This window comes from Siniperca chuatsi, linkage group LG21 (assembly GCF_020085105.1).
Source record: "Siniperca chuatsi isolate FFG_IHB_CAS linkage group LG21, ASM2008510v1, whole genome shotgun sequence".
Classification (NCBI taxonomy): Eukaryota; Metazoa; Chordata; class Actinopteri; order Centrarchiformes; family Sinipercidae; genus Siniperca; species Siniperca chuatsi.
In genome coordinates, this window is record NC_058062.1 from 13139433 (window position 1) to 13163872 (window position 24440).

Here is a 24440-nt window from a genome sequence, read left to right on the forward strand (position 1 = left end):
AAGCAACCAAACTATCACACACCTTCCTGTGTGTCGGGTGTCTGTCAGGTGGAGTCCTCGCTCGCGGCAGTAAACATGTTAACTGACATTATTTTGGAGGAAGAGTTTGACAAGAATGGAGAGCCTTGGTACGACCCGCAGGACCTTGAACACGGTAAGAGCTGCCCGGCTCTGTGGTCGCACCCTAAACTCTCTGTCTGCCTGTGTGGGCTGATATGCTATTACTCATATAGACAGCAGAATAATGTGCCATATGAACAGCAGTTGAGTTGTTATCACATCAGCTACGGTACAAGCTTGTTAATAAATAAACACGTGGAGTATTCTGGCTGCTTGTCAGTTGGAGAACATATGGGTTTTCTTGAAGCTTAAAATAAATGGGCTCACAGATGAAATGAGATTGAAGTCTATAGTGCACCCTTGTGACACATAATCACGGTAGTCATGGGGTAAAAGATGTGGCCAGGGTTTCCCGAGGCTGTCACAGGCGCTGTGTGGATTTTTTTTATATGATTTACTTGGTTTTCATGCATGTTGTTTGTGCTGCCAACAAAGGTGGGTTTGAGATAAAGAGACATATCTATGGATGGAGTAGTTTATTAATGCTCAAGATAAATTGCAGTTACAGCAGGCACGTCACCTAACACATAAGAAATAAATATGGCCATTAATAGTAAGCACTAACTAGGATAAAACTAGAACCTACTAACTCTTTAATATATATTGAATATACACTGTACAGTTATGGTTCCCAGTAGTATACTGCACATAATGACATGCGCTGTATGAAAAGGTCCTGGACTGTGCTTGCATACTGTATATTAAAATGGAATTATTTGTACATTTGATATACATTGTGTATATACACACAGGGGTACGAGATAACAATGAGATGAATGTAGGCAGACGGTTATCTAGAAGGTTTGAAAGTGCGAGAGAACAGCGGAGAGTATAGGAAAGATTAACAACAGATAAATTATAGAACTGAAATCACTAGTCAATTAATCGCTTAGTCGGTTCACCCTGGGATCTGGCAAATTATGCTGGCCATTTTTAATTTATTTTTTGCTGTTTTTCTGATACTTTACAGCGATTTAGAAAACGATAAATCAAACAAGAAAATAATTGAATGAATTACTTTAATAATTAAAATGATAAATGAACAAGTAAATGACCAAGTGAGCAGTCTGCTCTAGTTTTAGGAAAAGGCAGAAGAGCCACAGTCCCGACACAGAGGCGGCTCATTGTGCAGAGTGACGGCAACAGGCAGGAAAGACTTGCTGTAGCATTCCACAGTGGAGCTGAATAAAACTGCAAATGCTCTGCTGTTTGCAGATCTAAGAAGGGGTTTGAGGCGTTCTCCACGATGCAACAGTTTGTGCAACACCCTCCTCTCTGCTACCATCTCTAAGGACTTCACAGTGGGGCCCAAGGTTGTTATTTGGTTGCCACAGGGTATACACTGCATATTGCAAGAAACATGTTGGGTTTCATTGCATTGTTATTGACAGCACTTCTGGTAGTCCCATAATGCTTCACTTCACCTTGGAGGGCTAGTCAACACTTATGCTGGACAAGATCCAGAATTTAGTGGGAGAAAGGGTCACAAGGAGATCGCAAGGCATGCCTTAGATTCCTCCGTGATTCACAAGTGCCAAACACTAATAGTGTGAGACAATGAGTGTGTGTGTGTGTGTGTGTGTGGTTATACCCTTTACACACATCTAGTTCTATCCGTTGCCTGTGTTTGGGCATTGAAACTGTCTCTTGTGTTTGCATGTTTTCCTGTGTTTTGACAGACCTCCATTTGGCAGCGGAGCTGGGGAAAACCCTCCTCGACAGGAACCATGAGCTGGAGCAGGCCTTGAAGCAGATGTACTCCACCAACCAGGAGCAGCTGCAGGAGATAGAGGTGATAAATGTTAGGAAGGAACTAATCAGAGTTCTTGAGGCTCCAGCAGCACTCTGCGGACAGTGTGTGAGCAAGACATAGTCAGCCTAGTCAGTCGATACATATTGTTGCTGCATAAATGTAGCTATTTTATATGAATGAGACTACAATGGGCGATGATTCATTGAGAAAAGTCCATGTTGAGGGATCTGAAAAGCTCATACACTGGAAGGGAAATGTCTTCATGATTTTTTTCTCAGCTTTAAACAGGACGGAGTAAAAGCTAATCCTGACCAGTCTGACCTAGTGAGTCTTTGGCACGGTGCATCCTCTTGGTAGGATGCTGGTCTACATAATTATAGGAAAACTTTCACCAGCTTATTTGCCACCTTCCACCTTTTACTTGGACATTGTTCAAGTAACCAAGATACTTAATTAAGGTTTTGGTTTTGCTCTTAATCTATAACATATTTATTTGTTATTCATATATTCCCATATTCCATAAATCAATGCTAGATTACCAAAGTCATGGAAATACTTTTGGTTGTTATGTCTGTCTACCTTAACACAACAGAGCATAGCTTTTGGTTTACTTGTGGGCTTTCAGGTAAAGCTTATAAATAAACACATTTAGATCTTCAGTGCTCAGATAGTTAATTGTGGCATATGCAGACAGTGCTGATCTATTTGAGTTCGAGGACATGGGCATTCAGCAGGTCAACGAAGATAAGAACCTTAATTTGTTTACGGTGGTGAGAGGGCCTTGGCTTGAGGATTTATCGAGGTTGATATGGTAATCCCCATACGTCTTTGTGACCCTCATGCACTAATGACTCAGAGCTGTGTGTGTGTGTTACAGGGCTGTGCTGCTGTTTGAGTACATTTTAAAGTCAAATAGCTTGGATAATTCAATGGTGGTAAGAATGAATAGGGACATAGTTGTTCCAAAGAAGATAGTGGGCTATTGCAGAAACATCTTTTTAGATAATGAGTACATTCTTGTTCACCATGCACTATAACTCACAGACTCATGTTGTATTTTCCTACCACAGTGTTAAGAGTCCTTTTTCATGCCCTTAATTGGCAGCTCTTAACTTCTAAGGATGCCTTTGTTTGGTAATAAAATGTATTGGCCTGGGATATAAAACCAAATGTGTAAAACATTACTTTCTACCTCTCTCTCATTTCTATGGGCAGTTTTATTGGTGTTGCAGCTCTGCATTTTGATTTTTTTGATTTTTTTTTTTTTTAATTTATTTATTTTTTTAAATGTGTGATATTCAAGTGCCTGATATTAACATGTTGTAGGATTAGGAACTTCAGACTCTTGTTTGTATTTCTTGCCTGAATCTGAATCAAGAAATATAATCTATAAACGCATGTGTAGGGCTGAAACTAAAAAATACTTTCACGACCAATTAAAATAAAATTAAAAAATTTCCAACACAATTTTCCAGAGCCCAAGGTAACGTCTTCAAATGTCTCATTTTGTCCGTGCAACAAAACCCAAAAATATTCAGTTTACAATCATATAAAACAGAGAAAAGCAGCCAATACTCACATTTGAGAAGATGCAGAATATACATTTTTACCTGACTTTTGCAGATTAATCGACTAATTGTTTCATCTCTACACGTATAATTTGTTTAAGATACCCTATAACAAACCTCAAACACACAAATTAAGCTAAATTGTTGTCATTTTCCCTTCTTGTTCACCAGTACCTAACCAAGCAGGTGGACCTGCTGCGCCAGATGAACGACCAGCATGCCAAAGTGTATGAGCAGCTAGACATGGCCGCCAAGGATCTGGAGCAAGGCAACCAGAGACTAGTGCAGGACAACCGCCTGGCCCAGCAGAAGATCCGTAGGTCCGTCTACCAGTTATCAGTTAAATTGTATTTTACATAATTATTCCCTGAGGCAGTTTGTAAGAAGATAATATTCAGTACACTGTATATCACATATTTGTGCAGAACCTCAGTGTCTTCTTTCTCGTCTTTCCCCTTCAGTCTAACAGAGGCCATTGAAGGGCTTCAGACCTACATGGAGGACCTGCAGACTCAGGTGGAGGAGCTAAAGACCGCCCAGGCAGAGCGAAACAAAAGAGATCTGGCAGAGCAGCGACGCAACCTCGGAGCACAAAGTGTGTCCTGTCTCAAAGAGCTGTATGACTTACACCATGACAGGTATTGCGCACGCGCGCTCGTGTGTGTGTGTGTGTGTGTGTGTGTGTGTGTGTGTGTGTGTGTGTGTGTGTGTGTGTGTGTGTGTGTGTGTGTCATTGCTCGTGTTCTGCTGTATTGTGCTAATAGCAGATCTGACTGAGAAACTACTTTCAGAGAGGAAATTGACAGTATTGTGAGATAAAGACACTCAGGTATATCAGCTCCACCTGACTGTTGTCTGATCTTCTCTTACCCAAAGTACACTGCTGTCTCAGCCCCTTGTATGCTGACTGGACACCTATAGGTCACCCAGAGCCAGACCAGACCTCCTTCTTTAGACATAATCCAAAGGAAGTTAATCCTCCCCCCATTGTCAGCAGTGTACTAACACATACACGCTACTGTTGCTTTAGCTCGCTACGTGTCGTGCCACTTGTTTGATGTGCTTTGGAGAGAGCAGGGGTGTAACTTATTGTTTGTAAGACAACAAAAGTTTTTGTTACCCTAAAAATTGGTAACTTACACCTCCCACACCGCACTTCTCGAGATAAATGTAATACACTGATTCAGTAGACATTTATGGGGAATTGATGATTTAATGAATTTTGTGCTACAAGAAAATCAGACTACTTTTTAAATTGCTGCATTATAAATGCATTAACCCTATAATTACATTTAGTTTCCTTGATAGAGACCTGATACTATGATAAATAACCTTGAATTTCAAGTATCTTTTTAAAATAATATTTACTGTAAATAAAAACATGGAGGAGGTGAAATTGTTTTTTTCAGCCCTGAGTAGTCTCCCTCTCAGGCTGGACATGGCCCCAAGGACCTCCGGCAAGAAGATAAGACAAAACTTTGGTTGCCTGAGAGGCGAAACCCAGGGGAAAAAAGCATGCTAGTACTTGAAAAGCTTAATTGCTGTGAGTATATGGTAAAATTGGAAGCTTCTCTCTTCAATCTGAATTTTGTGGACACTAGGTTTTAGTGAGTGAATCAAACTGAAACTGTAAAAGTAGAGGAGGACAAAAATAGGATTTTGAAAAGTGAGGGGGTGAGATGCCCCCATCCCCAGTGGAAATTATGCCCTTGGCTACACCTCTGTTAGCTGCAAATTTGTACATTTAAATGCAACTATTGATGTATGATTTGTATTGTGATCTCTGTGTGATAGTTTGTGATTTGTTTTTATCATAAAAGTGATATTTTCACACATATATTGACATTGCCCTGTCCTGGCTCAGGCATCTTGCCCATGATAGTTGGCGTGCAGACGGACTCTGGTCACAGCAGGGCTCTTTCTATGACCAAGACAGACGCCAAGACCCAGAGGAGGAGAATGCGGCACTCCAGCGCTCCATCCAGACCCTTCAGAGCCAGATAGCTATGGAGCGGAGCCGCAGGGAGGCTGCAGAGCGGGAAAGTGAGTTGACAGTCAGGGAGAACAGAGGCCTGGAGCAGCGGCTGGCCTTGCTGGCCGGCTGCCGGGTCAGGCAGAAGGAGCTGGAAACCGAAGTGGAGCAGCTGCGGCTTCTGTGGCGCGCTGACTGTGCCAACAGGTACACCTGACTTGCGTGTGGACTAGATTCAAATTGCCAAATTATTTGGCTCCATTTGTATAACAGGCGTAATTTCCCAAAATACCTGAAACTAATGGCTTCATGTCCCCTCCGCTCCCTCCAGTGTCAGAAGACTGGACCAGCTGCTGTTGCCTGATACAGTATTCTTTGCCTCAGAAGAAAGACCCAGCCCGGGGCAGGATGAGATGGAGGAGAAGGTAGAAAAGGATGAGGAGCAGAGAAGATACATCCGGCAGAGGTGTAACAGCGACAGTGTTTTGAGGACGACAAATCCAGATGAGATTCGCCGTGGTCACGAGCAGCTGTGTATAAGGCGAGTGGAGGCTGTGAAACAGAGGGGCATCTCTCTGCTCAACGAGGTGGATGCCCAGTACAGCGCACTGCAGGTGGTGTATTCATAGCACATCTGGTAGAATTTATGCATGAGAAATATTCATAAATAAGTCTTTTTACTTTGTTGCATTATGTGTTTTCAATTTAAGATTTTTTTCTTGCTTTCCTTGACTGTTAATGTACACTGTTAATAAGTGCACAGCAGTTAAAAGAAAATGTATGCACTTCTCTAAAATATGTGTGTGTGTTGTCTAGGTGAAATATGACGAGCTGCTGCGGCGGTGCCAGCAGGCGACAGACGAGCTCAGCCATAAAGCCGTCCAGACGTCCAGCAGTGCCTTTGCGAGCAGCCGGACCCGCCGCCGCCTGTCCAGCTCAGCTGCTCTGTCCGATCTGACAGTGGTTCTGGGAGACGGACAGCCGCCCGAGTACAAGGCTCTGTTCAACGAGATCTTCACCTGCATCCAAAAGACCAAAGAGGACCTCAGCGAGAACAGGCGTCCATTCAAGGACAGTGATTCCCAGGGCTCTGCCAAATGATCGGATCATTCATCATCCTGGAACTTGCACTGGTTCGTGTCTAAAAGTTTTGACAAAGGAGAAACTTTGAGGTTGCTTTGCTATAAAAATATCCAGAGGGGGCAGATGCAATAAGCACACTCATCTTAGCTATGCTGCAATCTTCTTATCTCCTGTCATTTTGACACACCTATGCTTTTGTTAGTCAGCACTGTTCCTTTTATTCCGTCCTCATCAAAGTGTTATAAAAGTTGTTGCATAAAGCAGCTGTATGATTTTTAAGTAAAAAGTTCAACCACAAATATACAAAAAACTATAGATGTTAAAGAAGTATTATATGGGGGGAAATTTATAGTTAGATAAATATGTACAATCAGAACCTCGGCTAATAAAAAGTGCATTTTAGTGTGTTGCTTGACCTCTAAATCGACAAGTATTATGTCCACCTCCAACAGTATTCGCTGTTTATATAATGTTAACCCTGTTACCACTTGATCATTTGGTGCTTGGAAGAGAAATTAACACACTGATTGTTGTTTGTGTGTTGATATAAGTTGGATATGTAGCTGTTATGTATGACTTATGCAAACGGAAATGTTGTAAGAGGATGAAAAACCCGCAGCTATGTAATAACTAAAGACTTAATAAGTTTATGATAATTAGCTTAACGACTAGTGGGAGTTTTTGTAAGTTGGCAATAGTTGGTTCAGCAGTTGAGGGTCATTGGCATGTCACCAGAGAAATATCAGTGGACACTGTAAAACTGTTCTTAATAGTCTTTGCTTCCTGTTTTCATGTCTGTACAACTTCTGACAAGTGTCTCTGTGCCAGTAGGACACGTAACAGCTCTGCACTTTTTATGACTGAATCACATTTTCTGCTTTATTTATTTTTTTTGAAAGAAGTTTAAATTATATTTATTTTCTTTTTTGCTAAACATTCAGAGTAGATTGGCCAACTGAGAGTGACTGGAAGTGAAATTAAATGTACACTGAGGTGCTTATTTTGTGGTCGTGAGTGTACTGTCTGACACATGTGATTGAAAAAAAAACAGAGGTAAATGGAAAGCACAAAAGAAAAATTGTTTCCTTGTTTATAAACAATTTCCTTTGCCTCAAAATTGTCAGAATATTTCTTCCGACGTGGAATTTCCTGCTCTTTATATGTAATGGGAATTGTGTTTATCAGGTCATAAACAACAGAAAGACAGTTTATTCTAATCTAATCTAAATTAATCTAAATCATATCGGTTGTGAAGATATTATATATTACCTAAAAAATAATCAAAATAGTGTTATGTAGTTGTCATTTTACTTTCACTTTCCATGTGATGCTCAGGAGAAAGAAGAAGCTTAACGGACAATGCTGATGTACTAAAATACAGTACAGTAGCTAGGGGCATTTAACAATGTGCTGTTTTGAAGCTGTGAAACTTATTCTGCTGCAGAAGCCATCGCTGTGTGATCAAAGGTGTCCTCCATGAAGACTAACATGTTTTTCTTGCAACTAAGTAGTAAAAACATTGATGCAGGAGCCTGTTGAGTGTCTCTGTGTCCTAATGTCTACAACACCAACCCTGGCATCTAAAAAGCTGAATTGTAGGCACTGTAGCAAGAGAGATGGCATCACTGCATAGTTTGTGTGTGCAGCCATGTTTCAACCTGTCCTTGCAGTGAGTTGCAGAAACAATCCAATTAAAACAAACAGCAGTGAAGCATTTTGTCTCCTACAGAACCCAGAGGACTCCTCCTTCCTTAAGACCTCCGTCCCCCAATGTACTCTGTGGTCCAGCAAACAATTAATGGGGCTTTGTCTCTTTTCATAATTAGGCTTTACATAACTGAGATTTCCCCACCCAGCTTCCAACTCGCCCCAAATCCATTAAACCTCCAAACAAGGGGATTGCATACCATGCTTGCCTAAAGGGACAGGTCATGGCAAGGTCGTTAGCATACAGACAAAACATCTCACAAAGGCGTCAGCAAAGCAATCAGCAGAGGTCTGTGTCAAGAGTTAGACCAAACATACTGTAAAAATGTAACAAGTACAGTAACAAGAAAACTGGATTCACAAAAGTATAGATTAGTTGCATTGTCCAGGAAGTAACACAGTAGTTTATTTAATAAACATACACATAGAGTCCACAAGAGTAAAAGTAAAGAGTCAAATATGTACCAGTTAGCCTAACAGTAAATTAACTATTATATAGATTAACTAACAGTAGAATGTCAACAGAAGCAACACTTTAGCCTCAGACAGCTAGTATAGTTACTAGCTTGGTTAGCAGTAGCCTAAACTGATGCAGAAGAACTAAATGAACAGATCAACAATTATAAAACAGCTGTAATAAAAGAGTGCCGACAAACCAACAAGATCATTTGGGCAGGAGATATATGTCAATATTTCTTTAGTCACGGATCTGACAAATGTAGTAATGTCAGTTAAGCAGCAAATGCTTTGTAACTCTGTCCCAACTGAAACAATCAATCAGTCGGAAGGTCGGCGGTTCGATCCCGGCTTCCCCCAGCCCACATGTCGACTCTGTCTGCCTGCTCCTGGAGCTCTGCCAGCCACCAGTTCAAACAGTGGCAGTGTCTACAGACTGCACAATTCTCTCTCTCTCTCTCTTATATTGAGAGAAAAGTAATCAAAATCAAAATCACTGGCTGGCGTTAAATCAATATTTTATATCCAAAATGAGATATGATCACAGACCTTTCAGGGACAATGTTAAGCATTAGACTGTGGTGGCATAACTACCACATTGATTGCTGTTGGTTAAACTACCTAACAGCAGTTTAAAGTAGTTGAAATTAGTTTCTCCTTGACCTGTTTCAACATTGAAATGCTTCATACAAATCAATGCATCGTTAATAATAATCCAATATTATTTAAAAATGTATACTAATATGTAAAAATGTAATCCTGTGATGAATACGTGAGTACTTGTGTTACTTTTGCTAATAATACTTACTTTAGTAACGTTTTTTATGCTGGACCTTTAGTATTTTTACATCGTGCTACTTTAGAAAACTAATCTGAAGTCCAGTAATTGGCTATAGCCTATAGCGTCAAGGTATAGTACAGACAGTGAAGCAGACCTGTAACGTATTTTAATCAATAATATAATAATAACAACATAGACATCTCACATGGTGGGTGTGTCGCGTGAGCCACACATAAAATTAATCATCCGAAACATTCTCAAAATATTTAAATGTGGATCAATGACACTGGTTTCGGTGGTAGCGTGGCCGAGTGGTCTAAGGCGCTGGATTTAGGCTCCAGTCATTTCGATGGCGTGGGTTCGAATCCCACCGCTGCCAGATTTCTTTCCTTTTGAGGATCTGCCCTGACTCCCAATACACTCACACACCGAGTAGACATATGTGTATTTAGTTACGTGAAAACACTTCACATATACTGCTGTATGGCTCATCATTCTGCTGGTACAGATTATTACGGTTGAGAAAATCTTTGGCAGTGCAAGTGCGCCATCTTGTGGTAGCCCGCATGTGCACAAAAAGCACCAGCTTAGTCCTCAAATAGGATAACGCTTTTAATTTATTTCGTAGATATGGATTTTCAGCTAAAAACGATGCTTTTCCCTCATATTAGTTTTCACTTAAGTAGAAGAAAGAGGTAATTAATGTGCTAATTGTAAATAAAATGATCATTGACATTCATTGTTAATGTTTTTATTTCTGAAAGTGTACAAAATTTGCTAATCAAATACTAATTAACCTCAAAATATGTGTAAATCACAACAAATCTTTATCATAGAAACTGGAAGCATGCTTTACAATCAATCAAAATGTAAATATTTTTAATACAAAGTTGGATAGTTTTTTGAAATCATAGTAACTTGAAACTGAGAAGAAATCCAGAACATTCACAAAACTCAGCTTTAATACTTTTTAGCAGCATGGTAGTTTCAATCAGACACACACGTCTGTTACTGTTTGAATTACATAACCTGACGTTCTGAAGACTTATTTTTAGGGCATATTTTGCTTCTGGTGAGTTTCATTAATAAGTCACATACGGTGAGAGTACACCATCACTTTGTGAGAACAAAACATAAGCTGTGAGACATTAAGCAACATCTAAGCAAAACATTTCCTAACAGGCAGGCAAAGTGTCTGATTATAAATTATGCTTTTATCTAAAGAGTTTCCCCTCGGGGATCAATAAAGTATTTCTAATTCTGATTCTGATGCTTGAGACAGTTTATTGTGCAGCTGTCCGTCCAGTACTTTGCAGTGAAAATTGTTTACTTCTGACAGAGTACGCAGGACAGCATCAGTAGCACCAGGCTGAGACCCAGCAGCAGCAGGACGAGGTGTCGGGGCAGCTGGGAGACCCAGGAGAGGTTGAAAGGAGGCAAGCTGGAGCGAGGCCGTCTGGACTTCAGGTACTGCTCCACAGAGTCAGAGAGACTGTAGGGCTTCGGACAGTAACCCAACTCTCTACGGGCCTTGTCGATCTTGAAGGTGTGGCTCACAGCTATGTTCCTCACCTTGCAGTGGAAGACAAGGCATGTGTGTTAAATGGAGTTCACAAAATTGTTCATCAAGACAGAAATCACCTCTAGAAGCTCGTTAAACTCCTGCAGAGCAGTCCAGACCAAGTTAAAGGTCATATTGCCGAGCTAATGGTTCGGATTAACCTCAATTTGGCAAACTTGGTTTTACATTCTAATAGCCTGTGGCTGATGGATGCCTCCGGTTACTGCATCTTCTTACCGCTCGGGGATAAGGTGTCTGCATGTGAAGCACACACTGTAATAGAAGAGTTCAGACCGACACGAGCTGGACAATCATTGTTAGACTCACTACAAACTGCTGTCCTGCTCATCCTGTCTGACAATCATCCTGACTCTATATATCTCCCTCTGGCAGCTGTACCTTTTTACTGCCTTCAATTTTCCCTCACTTGAGACGAATCTGCATTAAAAAAATAAATTCACTGCCACAAAAGTAGTAGTTTGTAATGTTGCTGATGTGGTAGTGATGTAGGATGCCTTTTTATTAACTGGCAAAGGGCAGATTAAAATGAGCCTTCGAGCAGTGGTGGAAGAAGTATTTAGATCCTTAAGTAAAAATACTAATACATCAATGTAAAAATACTCCATTACAAGTATAAAAATATTTGTTCTGCAGAAAAATTAAAGAAAGAAAATATTTTGATGTTCCCTCATTTATATGTAACAATGCGTACCCAACACTGGATAATGAATCAAAATTTTGCATTGAAACAGATCACAAATATATAGTTTGATTTTTAAAATAGGCCAAATAATTTTCTAAAACAGCTAGGCACTGTAGTTTACGTTAACGTTACTTAAACAGGAGTAAAAACATTTGCTGGGGACTATTTTCAGCTGTGGATTGATACACATTTGATGCTCTAGAGAGTGTTTACAGCAGCAGGAAGGTGTATGTGGGATCAAATCGAAATAAACTACAGTGCTCATGCTCATCATAATGAAGGAGCATGTCACCAAGTGCAACAGTGTGGCTCATTATTGTGATTTTAATAGTTTTTGAACAATGGAGCTCCATGGCACAGAGGAATAAGATACATCAGGCTTTGGCTTTACAAACAATACTTGTAAGTAGGATCAATTAATTGCTGATTTTGGTCTTTTCATGGGATTTGTTGATAATAATAAAAATATAGAATATCACTAGACTTACCCTTTAAGCTTATTGAACACTTCAAGATAAAAGACAGCTGAGCTTGTGTTTAAATTGTAGTTGATGTCACATTTGAAACTGCATCTTCCTCCACGTGTTTGCAGACGTGGAATTTATATACAAGAGGAAAAACTCCTCTGCACGTCACGCAATGGCTTAACCTGAGAGTTGGCAGGATCATTCGAGCCCAGTCGAGAGGCTGCCCAACTATGCTCACCATAGCAACACCCACCGTACTGAGGTCACTTCCTATAAACCTCATCTTGAACTTCCTGTTCTGACCCACAGCCGTTTATGTTTTATTCACAGGACAATCATCGATCCCCCGGCCAGCAGCTGTCTGACAGAATGAGCTCCAGGTGCAGGCCCACGGCCTCAGCTTTGGTTTCTGCCTCATCACACATTCATGAGAACCTTACAGGCCGCGGCGGAGGCTCCTTGAGATGCATCATAAAGGCCACCCCAGGCAGGATTGCTGCAAACTGCCCTTATCCTGATACATTACAATTCTTGTGTTTTTTTAACAGTGCTACAGACGAGTAGATAGTATTAAAATACGTCTTGTGACTATGAGAAATTTGGGATTTTGTTATTTGCTAAACTTTTTGAATTCATTAAAGGCTACCTTTGGTTTTCCATAATTCATGCATAGGAGATAGTATCAGACGAGGGAGGGGGAGAGCAGGGGGGCTGATAGGAAAATACCTGCCCTAATGAAGTCTGTCCTCACTATTGTGGGAGAGACTTTAACAAGAATCTACTCAGAGAGCAGGTAACCTATCTCCAACACATGAGACACATACTTTCAATTAGGTAGGTACATATGCATGCATATGTTCACACACAGCTCCACAGTGTTGTAACTTTCAACACTATAGACATGTCATCATGATCCATATTGCACCTTAGTTCAGTCAGGTCAGACAGCTGAAGGACCTTTCTCAGGCTTTAGTAGTAAGTATGGTATTTAAAAAACTGAATTAAGAACATGCTCAAGAGCAGAAAACGTTGGTTCTCCAGAATTCATTTGAAGTCTGAGAGCAAAAACAAAAGTTTTAAAAGAGGCAGAAAGAAGAATAATTACCTCACTTCTGGTAAAGAGGAGAGGCACTTCTATCACAGGTCTCAGAACTACGTGCAAATATTCCACCAGGACGGCTGAAAATAGAAGAAAAACATACATGGTGTTAGTAACAACTTGCCAAATGTTTAAACAAATATGATCTAAGAGATTTCTAAAAGGTGAACACATTTTAGAGAAAGAGATGAAGTACCTGCTGAATAGACGAGTGAAACAGGCAAGTTTATCAACGGTCTGCTGTAGCCCAGCTTTTCAAACTGCGTTGGCAACATGAAACAGAGGGAAGTAAATTCCACTTAAGTTTTGACAAAATGCATTTCAGAATCAGAATCAGAAATACTTTATTGATCCCCGAGGGGAAACTCTTTCGTTACAGTCAATTAAACTGTGAATATTCTTGACATTTTAAAAGGAAAAGGTAGGAGTTCTTCTATATTTTTCTTATTGCCAATAAATTCCAAAACTAGCAGTGCGTTTGTCTATCTCTCAATACTTTCTAATTTCCCTACCCTGTCTGTAGCACTCAGCCCCAAGCCCATTCGTTCCTACTGAAGATGAAAATCTTTAAAAACAGGTCACAAATATATAGTTTCTTTTTTTTAAAGGCTCAGTAATTTTCTTAAAAAGCTGGGCACTGTAGTTTTTAGCAATTGTTACTCAAACAGGAGTAAATAGTGCATTTGTTGGGGACTATTTTCAGCTGCGGATTAATACACAATTGGTGCGTGTGAATATTTACAGCAGCAGGATGGTGTGTGTGGGATTCAGCCAAAATAAACTACAAAGCCCATGTTCATTATCTTGAAGCAACATGTCACAAAGTGCAACAGTGTGGCTCATTGATGTATTTTTAATAGTTTTTGGACAACAATGGAGCTCTATGACACAGAGGAATAAGATACATCAGGCTTTGGCTTCATAGACAATACTTGTTAGTAGGATCAATTAATTGTTGGTAGATTGGTGGATTTGTTGACAATAAGAAAAATATAGAATATCCCCAGACTTATCATTTAACTCACCAGCGGTGTCAACCATTCAAACAGATTGACTGAAACGCCATCATTAATGAAATAGGCCTGTCCACTCTGCAAAATAACAGAAAACAATGGGGACACTGTACATTATATTTAATTCAACTATTAAAGTGAAAATAGTAGCTAGTGGTTATTGCTAACAAACACACAGTTGACAACTATATCCTATCTTTGAACTTAGTTTGTGATGTGCAGAAGAGAAAAGTTGAATAAAAAATTTTATAGCAGGACTAGAGGGACTAATCATCTTCAGTTAAATATAACCAATATTCAAGTCATAAATCAGTTACTGATACTAAAGAAAGTAAGGTTTAAAAATAATGTTTAGGTCTGATTTATTGCATGTGGTTTATTGCAGAAAGTGGTCTGAACACATGGATCTATGGGTGTTTGTCCTGACTCACAGCGACACAGCGCCTCTGCAGAGTTAGAGCCTCAGCTGCCAGCGTGTGCGCCAGAACCAGGTTATCTACATGTACCCAGTTCATCCTGGCCCGGGGGTCCCCAAACCTGAAGCTGAACAACCGACGTTCCACATTCATCTGAGAGAGAGAGATAGAGAGAGAGAGAGAGAGAGAGAGAGAGAGAGAGAGAGAGAGAGAGAGAGAGAGAGAGAGAGAGAGATGAGGATAGGATAGAATAGGTAGACAGTTTGATTTTCTTTTGTTGTTTGTTTTGTGGTCAAGTGTTTTCATAGTGTTTCATCAGTTCCTTTTACTCTTTTGTGTTTTCTGTGTGTGTGTTTTCCTAACATTGCCTAAGGACAGTTTAAAAGGTGCTAAACAAAGACAAAAAGTGAATGCCTGGAAAGTTGGCAAGAATGAACCAAAATCAACCTGAATCCACTTGGACAACCCAGATCATCACCAAACACATCCATCCCTTCAGCAGACTGCACTGCTGCCTCGCAGAGGACAGACTGGAGGAAAATGTGGTTGTAACCGGATGCCTGGAGAGCTCTATCAATAATGTAATCTCTTCACGCAGAAACACATTCTGCGAGGGAAGCTTCAGACACTGCAAGATGTATATTTTTTTCCAGTGCCAACATGAAAGGAATGAATCTTTACCATATATATATATATATATATATATATATATACACACACACACACACACACACGTTTTGTTTGTGTGTCTCACCATCACTCTGTGCAGGTGTCTCCTCTCCTCTGGTCCGTAGATGCCACAGGGCCGCAGAACGCAGGTCCGAAGCAGGCTTCCACCTTCACAAGAGAAGATTTAAACCTTCACTAAATATATGCATGCATGTGTTTTTTTAGAAATAAACTTTGACAGTGGTCAGTATCAGCAAACTCATATTTTTTAGCAAAGAAAGGTTTTTGTGATTTCCTCACTGATGCTGTTATTTCTCCTATTCCACTGTGTATCATATACGTAAGTGTATCAGGACAGCTAACTACTATATAAAAGCTCTTTCACGTGTTTCATGTACAACTTGTTCATCACTGAGGTGCAGTGGTGAAAGAAGTACTGGAAGTAGTGGAGTTAAAAGTACAATATTTCCAACTGAAATGTAGTTGAGTAGAAGTAAAAAGTCTAAATTGTACAGTACTTGAGTAAATGTACTTGCTGAGGTATCACCAGACCTTTCTTCCTGTGGCAGATACATGACCTTTAGCCTGCAGTATACAACGAGGAAAGCCTGTAGCTCTAAGCTTAATTGAATGTATAAGGTGGTGGTCACTGATAGGGTGTGGGGTTACATGAAGGAGCCAATGGGACGCTTCACACCTGTTGATGTAAAGAACGTAGTGGAACTTGAAACCCACTATAATGTGTTAGAAAAGTGTAAAATAGTCACGTGACTGCTGCGCTACACACCGGTACTGTTTAGTCCGGCTCTGAATTTAAACTGGTGTCACTGTTGTTGTATTGGATTGGATTGCACACTGAGTTTCCATGACAACCACTGCCTCAGTGTTTCCCCTTCAGGTCAGCTGAGTCTGTACCACATTTTTAAAAAACCTTTAAAAACCCATTTGTATAGGCTGGTGTTTTTATGAGTTCTCTGCTTGCAATTCCTATTGGTTTCACTTGTCTTTTGAGTTTGTTTTGTTTGTGTTATTGCTTTTATCGCTGAGTATCTGTTTCCGTTTTATAAATAGTTTTTTACTTGCTGTTTTCATGCTGTATAGTAATAGGCATTTTTTATTAACTGTGGAGCACTTTGAAACTGCTGTTTTGAAAAGTGCTATATGAATAAAGCTTATTTACTTACTTTACTCTTTCTCACAGACATTTTTACACAGAAACCAAAAAGCTAGGGTTGCAATCTCACCTGATTGCACCTTTTTCATGTAAATGTCTGATTATGCTGTCACTGATCATTTCACACCTTTCAGGGAGCATCCGTTGGCAGAGAGGACCATCTGCTCTGCAATCGCTTTAGTTCTGGAGTAGTGGTCGATGTGCTGGAACAAAAAGAAACATAGTTGCATTATATTGGCTTCACAAGTATTGAAAATGTCTTTTTGTTGGCAAATGTAAGGGATATTTACAAATATTGGTCTTTTGTTGGGTTCTTCATTCCAAGTTTTGGTGATACATGGGTGGATGGGACATTTGTAGGAATTTACGGGTAACATTTCAGTTGATATGGTTTGCCATTGTAGGTTAGCAATAGTCATACTTCAGTTTGATTAATTCCGTTTTTTACTCACTACGTCGGGGGGCACATATGGCACTGAAGCCTCTTCACCCTCCTCAATTGGTTTCCCAGTAAACACCACATTGATGGTGCTGGTGTACACCAGCCTTGGGATGCTCCTCTCCTTACACACTGAAAGAGAGAAGATCGTGCAGCAAAGCTAACAGACTACCAGGATGTTTTATGGGTGTGCAGATTAAAAATAAACTTTTTTTCTGACTTCAGAATATCAAATTAAGTATTGCTATTGTGGACACTGATTGTATGAAAAATTTAAAATATCTCTGCTCTGCTTTTTTAGCTAATTGAGCTATGAAAATCTTAATTAAAAACACACAACAGAGTAAAAAGTTGTAGCGTTAAAAAAAGTGTATTTACAGATTTCAAATGATATTCAGAATTCATTAAATGTATTCATCACAGTAGGATGCTTGGTGTTGGCTATGACAAATAAGATCATTGTTATATGTATCCTTACCATTTATGACATTATTGGTCCCTCCAACATTGACTGACTCCACCTGCTCTTTCCTCAGCTGGCAGACAGAACGACAGAAAAACATCAAGAAGCTTATTTATGCCTCTGTTCGGGTTTTTGGATGGTAACAGAAATCCTAATCAGCGTTGTTTTCCCATCATGTTGGATGACAGATACACTTCATCTTAAACAAGCCAGCAACCAAACATAGACTAATTGTAGTGAGGTGTGTTTGCTTAAATTTGCTTCATTGGTGGAGCACTGAGGGTTTTAGCAGGGAGGTATGTCCCTGTATTAGTGTATTTATTTACACGTTTGTGAACAAAACCGAAACATTCAGCGACAAAGATCAGCCTTAAAGGAGAACTCCACCGATCAAAGTCTGTCTACAGGTGTTGGGGAGTGCTGTATAAAGCCTTTTGTGGCTCCAGAGGAAGCTGCATGAAGTCTGATAAATTACCTCAAGTGATGTCACTTGAGTCAGCGTCGGTTGGGTCTGAAGACTAGAAGTTTGAAAATGAAAAAAATCTGGGGGTGTGGAGCTACAGAGAAGGGAGCTCACCAGTCCTCTGTAGCTCGCGCCACATCTCTGCTTAGCCGCTACTAGCATAACGCACACGAATCTCCGAAAGAAATGTCAGCGGTCGAGGTGCATTGTGGCTAATGTAGGCGCCAGATTTTGACAAGGAAGAAGAATATGTGGAATAAAAAACTATCCATCATGAGTCTGACGATGTTATTGAGTGCTATGATAATGCAATGCTAAATCAGTGGAGTGCTCGTCTCTATGTAAGAGGAGAACAACATTAGCTCTTATTGTAGAAAAGGTTTCAGTCGTAGTCATCTGGACACTGTTTTCAGAATCAAGACGTTTCGGCTCCCATCCGGAAGTCATTCTCAATTGTGAAAAAATTGGACGGGAACTGGAAATTTAAGCTACTCTGAGTTACATAAGCCCTGCCCTCAGGAAGGAATCTGCCTGAGTATCTGTAAATAGCTAGTTTCACCTGAAACTGACCTAATAGTTTCAAGATGGCCCAGTAATCAGTAATCAGGCCTATTGTTCTCTGGCTGCATCTACTTCATCACTGTTAAGTGCCTGATTAGCATGTGATAGGCGTGACCAAGGTGATAATACACTCTGATAGACTTTGGGCAGATTAAATCTCAGACCACCATTTCTGTTCAAAGAGGGTTCTCTTTCTTCACAAAAATGGCTTCCTTGACGCCCGTTCAAACCAACTCTTCTCTCTACTAAGAATCTTCACCTCGCTGTCTTCAAATGTGTGGTTTGTAGCTTTTAAATGCAAATGCACGGCGCTCTGTAATCCTGAGTTAGCGTGTCGTCTGTGCTGATAAAGTCTTCTGTGAAGTGGCTGTTTGGTTTCGCCTATGTACCGTTCTTTGCAGTTTTCCTCACTGCACTGAATGGAGTAGACAACATTGCTCTGTTTCTGTGTGGGTAACCTGTCCTTAGGGTGAACGAGTTTCTGTCTTAAAGTGTTGCCTGGTTTAAAGAAGACAGGAACATCGTGCTGTCTAAAGATCCTTTGTAGTTTTTCAGACAGTCCAGACACATAAGGAATGGAGACACCGTTCCTTCTTGGTTCAGTTACACTTTTGTCCTGTTTTTGGCTCTTTTAACTTTGTTGATAGCCCAAGTAGGATAACCACAGGCTGAGAGTGCATTCTGGACATGCCTTTCCTCTTTCTTCTTACCCTCTGAGCCTGTGGGCACTTCTTTGGCTCTGTGCTGTAATGTCCGGATTACACCCAGCTTGTGCTGTAGTGGATGGTGTGAGTCAAAGAGCAGGTATTGATCCGTATGTGTTGGTTTCCTGTAGCGCCGTGCATTTGCATTTAAAAGCTACAAACCACATGAGCGCCGTGCATTTGCATTTAAAAGCTACAAACCACACATTTGAAGACAGCGAGGTGAAGATTCTTAGTAGAGAGAAGAGTTGGTTTGAACGGGGCGTCAAGGAAGCCATTTTTGTGAAGAAAGAGAACCCCTCTTTGAACAGAAATGGTGGTCTGAGATTTAATCTGCCCAAAGTCTATCAGAGTGTATTATCACCTTGGTCACACCAATCACATGCTAATCAGGCACTTAACAGTGATGAAGTAGATGCAGCCAGAGAACAATAGGCCTGATTACTGATTACTGGGCCATCTTGAAACTATTAGGTCAGTTTCAGGTGAAACTAGCTATTTACAGATACTCAGGCAGATTCCTTCCTGAGGGCAGGGCTTATGTAACTCAGAGTAGTTTAAATTTCCAGTTCCCGTCCAATTTTTTCACAATTGAGAATGACTTCCGGATGGGAGCCGAAACGTCTTGATTCTGAAAACAGTGTCCAGATGACTACGACTGAAACCTTTTCTACGATAGAACACTCCTGGACGAATGAGGGACTACACCGTCTTATTAGCTCTTATTTATTTATTAACATCTACTAAATAGACCATCATTGTATTCATCTTCACTTCTCACAAGGAGTTCTGGTACTTATCAAACTTGTTCTGTGGATTAACTTCAGGTACTGATTTCTACACTAATTACTGAGCTGAGGATTTTGAGGCTCAGAGAAGTCATATACTTTAAGTACATAATTAATCCTAAAAAGCATTCAATTACACATTTCCATTCCTCAATGTGTCTTGAATATAAAGGTTGAATTAATGAAAAGTTTATTTAAATTCTTAATTTTGCCACTGAAGAGAATAGAGTACACTTTCTACAGTGAAACTTGCAGCTCTTCATCATTCTGTGAACATCCTCACTGCATACAGTCTTTGATATTCTCTGACTTTTGTTTGAATGAGAAGTGGTGAGAAGAGGCTAAAGAATAAGTCACCTGCTCTGGTCCGGACATGCCGTAAGACGCTGTGTGGAATATACAGTCGACCCCTTCACACACCTTATAGAGGGAAGAATAGTCCCGGATGTCGCTCTGTAAGAAAAAGGGAGGAAAAATTACCCTCACTGAATTAATGTCAACTTGGAGGACACTTGTCCTATTTAGCTCCATCCATAAGAGAAGACAAAGTGTTGCTTTTATATGCTATTATCACTAGTGCTTATTATATTTACTGTGTATTCTCAACACATCAGCACTTTGACAAGTTGTGAGCATTGCAGGTTCAGTGTGAGTCAATAACTATCCCATGAAAGGACAGTTGTAATTAAGGTATGTGTGCCATGAGGCCTGCAAGTGAAACCTGAATCATGTCTCCACCCACTCTGACCCAGTCAGCAGCTGGTGCTCTGAGGCAGGTCACTCACCTGTGTCTGTTTCCAGCCAGCACGCAGATTAACCAGAGAGACACACTGATGCTGGCTGAAGCAAGGAAATAGTTGATTTTCAAGTCTGCACGGAGCAGTGTAAGTTAGAAGGAAAACACATACTGTGTATTTCATGTTGTTTATAACCCAAGCTAGAAGAACATTAAAAACCAAGAAACAATGTTTTTTCTCACTGAATCGGAATCAGAATCAGAAATACTTTATTGATCCCCGAGGGGAAACTCTTTTGTTACAGCAGCTTGCCTTTACGTCAGTGCACATGTGACAGTAAATGTGAGGTCCCACGTGTGTCAGTCAGCAGTGGTTTGAATTTTGTTTATTTACAGGTTAAATTCTAACAAATGATGAATGAACAATCAAAATTAATGTGCAGGGAGAGAAAAAAAGGCCCACCGGACGTTTAATGATCTACACTTACACCAAATTAGCATTTTTATATATATATATATATATATATATATATATATATATATGTGTGTGTGTGTGTGTGTGTGTGTGTGTGTGTGTGTGTGTGTGTGTTATGACAAGACAAGATTATAAACCATTTTTTTGATAAAAGTCTTTTGAAAATTTACTCTGTGGGAAATTTTAACCAAATGAGAAAAAGATTAAGTTGAAATTAAATGAACAGTTAACAGTGAACAATATCTGGACTATTAATTAATATGTAGCAGGGTTTGTTCATTGAAAATTAAGTGAAAAGAAAAATCTTGAATGATTACAAAAGACCTTTCAAATCCCATATTCAGCAACCAAACCATGTGGCAGGTATTAGGCCTTTAATATGAGGTCCTGTTATAGACTGCTCTTTGTCATAGTGAAGGGCGGCGATGCAAACATTTTAAAAGAAGAAGCATTATGGGCCCCTCACTACATCCACGGCTGTTCATTCTAGTATCTTTGTGGGCCCTCCTCATATGAGGGCCCTGCACACTCAGCCCCCCTTTTCCCCCGAGTCCTATGCCCCTGGTGAGGGGACAGTGGTATTGGGTGAATTACCAGAAAGAAAGAAAAGTTATTGGGTAAAATGCAGGGAAAATTGGAAAAATAGAGAAATAAGAATCGGTATAATAGCAGGATTTCAAACAAATACAGCACTTTGCTTCACAGAGAGAATGTACAAGGACACAACAGTCAGGTCCCTCTCCACTGTTCCATACCTGATAGAAGATGCTTCCATCAGGGATATCACAGGACGGCTTGTTCATGTCTAGAAGGATCACTGACATCCCCTGACTGGCCAGTTCTCTCCCCAGCCTGAACCCAAAGTATCCCCCTCCTCCTGTCACCACCACCTTCCCTGTGGAGACACCCCGAGCCTGTGCTGCCTCCTCTCCCAGTCTGGAGACCGCACACCCAGGGTTGCTGCAGCTGGACGCCATGGGTCCAGTTACCCTGTGGTGGATAGCGACGGCTGGGTTGGATGCGATGGCCCGGGCAGGGGGGTTGAGCCACGGCTGGTGGGTGAGGTGGGGGAAAATGTGCATGTGGTGTCCACTGGCTTGCAGGTGACAAAAGGGGACACTGTGGCGGGGAAGCTCCTTCACCTGGCACAGAGAGCCTCCACTCTCACTCATGTTGGGACCGCACAGCTCCATAGGCATCCTGATGGGTTGAAGGGCAGGGAAATATTGGTTATACATTGTTTTCGTATCATTAATGTTTGACACATACACTCAGTCTCAGTCTCAGTACCATGAACTGTATATGCTGTATCAGCTTGCTCCAGATCTTTATTGAAGATACAGTATATGATGTTTACACTGGGTGAATACTTTTGATGGCTGTGGCACTCCGTCAGATGTCTTCATTTTAATAACATTTCCCCAAATTTAGCCAGGTATATTTGGTATATTTGGAAACTTTCTGGTCTTTGAAATAAAGTACTGTGGATCTGAACAATGTCTGGCTGCATGTAGGGCTGCACAATTTCAATGAAAATGAAAATTGTGATGCAAAAATCATTCCCATTAATCGTGAATCATATTGCAATCATAATATCTGTCAAAATAATCGCGATATTTTTTTCCATATCGTGCAGCCCTAGCTGCATGGCATGAGTTTGTGATGACTGACTGCTGCTTGATAAGGGGCTAAATAAAGAAAATTGTAGAAAATGTTGAAATGGACAGAATGCCAGAATCTCCCAAAAAGGGATTTTGCCCATTTGTGGTTGTGCAAACCCACAATAAACCTGCAGTATTCCTTCTTATGTGTTAAAATTAGACTTCATGATAACAACCTGATGGTCATGGACATCAAAATTTGAATAAAGTCAGAATGACTGAATGTACAATATTCAACAGCAAGCTAAAAGTTTATGTCAAAGGCCATGTCAACTGTGAATTGAACTTTTCAAGAAATGTTTCACAGGTTGTCATCAGTCAGAAGTCAGTAATATACCCATCCTATAACATGTCATAATAAAAACCTCTGCTGTATTTTTCTCCAAAACGAATCAGCTAATAGCACATTTAGCATTCAGTGATTAATAGCCGATACGCGGATCAGATTGCCATCACGTGAACACTTTAATACTCCTTAATTCACTTACCTTAATGTTCCTTTCGACCTCTCACATCCATACCTGTGCCGGTTGGCTCATGAAATAATCCAGTCTATACCCTCCCTTTGCTTTCGTGGTCCTTCCCGATGCGTCACCTCTTTCACCTGTCAATCACCTGCATCTTTACCTGAGGACTCTCCTACCGTAATGTCAGGATTCAGCGCGCATCCCCGCGGCAGTGAGGATCGCGTTTCCAGGAGCATCAGGTGGACAAGCGGCAACCTCTCCTGGCCTTTCTGAGCGCCAAAGTGCCCTTCTTCCGGAAACAGTTTTAATCAGGATGTGTCTGTTCCCTATGGGGCATTTAAATGTTTTTTTATTTGCCCTAATGTCACAACAGAGTAGGCCTCTGGTCGATCCAAAATTCCCAGTTAAAGCTCAAATGCCACTGTTACCCTGAGAGAAAAATTAACTTATTCCTACGTGGATGAGGTGGCACAAACGTCCATGCTCAAGTTAACTCTTCAAATTTAGCCACATTTAGCTGTAACTTTCAAATTGCAGAATTAAAATGTTTAAAAAGTCACATTTATAGTTTTTCCTTGTAAAAATCGATTAGCCCCCATGTAATGCTAGATGTAAATGTTATATCCAAATATTAATTTGGTTTCTCTTTAATACTCATAATAATAACTAGTGTCTATAGGTTGTAACTATGCTTTCTTATTGTTAATAACTCATTTACTAATGCTTTATAGATCTTTCTTTATAGATAGATTTAGCAAATTGTAGGTTGCCCTCCCTCTGTATATATTTTCTGTTGTTTCTGTAACAATGCAGTTATAAATGTCAGTAATCCATCACTAAATGCACATGAGTTTTTCCCTTTCTAAGAAGCAGTCACATCTATAGTTATAAATGTTATCATTAATAAAATGTTTTTTAATACACCTAGTCTGCAGTTGTAATTGTTAACTAGATGTTGACCCTTTTCCAAAAGGTCAAATGGTCCAACCAACCAAAGCATTTTGTTTTTTTACACAAACTGGTAGACTGGGGCACAGATTCAAATAAGAGGGGGGCACATTTGGGAAATGAGTAAAAATGTGTTAAGACTCAAATTTAAACCCCTGGTTCTTGGCAATAATAAACTGTACATTCTTAATGG

General features: G+C 40.3%; 2 protein-coding genes and 1 non-coding gene across 5 annotated transcripts; 2 read left to right on the forward strand and 1 right to left on the reverse strand.

Moving 5' to 3' along the window:
• Positions 1-21: 21 nt before the first annotated feature.
• cdr2a (cerebellar degeneration-related protein 2a) lies at positions 22-7496 on the forward strand. Its single transcript, XM_044181040.1, has 7 exons — positions 22-154; positions 1800-1912; positions 3613-3761; positions 3903-4079; positions 5306-5620; positions 5745-6027; positions 6230-7496. The coding sequence occupies exons 1-7, from the start codon at positions 76-78 to the stop codon at positions 6512-6514; spliced, it is 1401 nt and encodes a 466-aa protein (XP_044036975.1). The 5' UTR covers positions 22-75; the 3' UTR covers positions 6515-7496.
• Positions 7497-9737: 2241 nt separating this feature from the next.
• trnal-uag lies at positions 9738-9819 on the forward strand. Its single transcript has one exon. It is a non-coding gene; the product is annotated as a tRNA-Leu (tRNA).
• A 356-nt stretch (positions 9820-10175) lies between these two features.
• sdr42e2 (short chain dehydrogenase/reductase family 42E, member 2) lies at positions 10176-23855 on the reverse strand. Of its 3 annotated transcripts, none has more exons than XM_044182526.1 (12): positions 23321-23855; positions 21927-22371; positions 20318-20413; positions 17460-17517; positions 16995-17113; positions 16670-16745; positions 15454-15536; positions 14790-14852; positions 14296-14361; positions 13467-13530; positions 13277-13350; positions 10176-11012 (listed from the first exon to the last, which is right to left on the reverse strand). In XM_044182526.1, the coding sequence occupies exons 2-12, from the start codon at positions 22368-22370 to the stop codon at positions 10767-10769; spliced, it is 1389 nt and encodes a 462-aa protein (XP_044038461.1). In that variant the 5' UTR covers position 22371; positions 23321-23855; the 3' UTR covers positions 10176-10766. The 3 variants fall into 3 exon arrangements, with proteins under 3 accessions (XP_044038461.1, XP_044038460.1, XP_044038462.1); XM_044182525.1 differs by having other exon boundaries at positions 14715-14852; positions 23321-23853; XM_044182527.1 differs by lacking the exon at positions 14790-14852.
• Between the last annotated feature and the right edge of the window lie 585 nt (positions 23856-24440).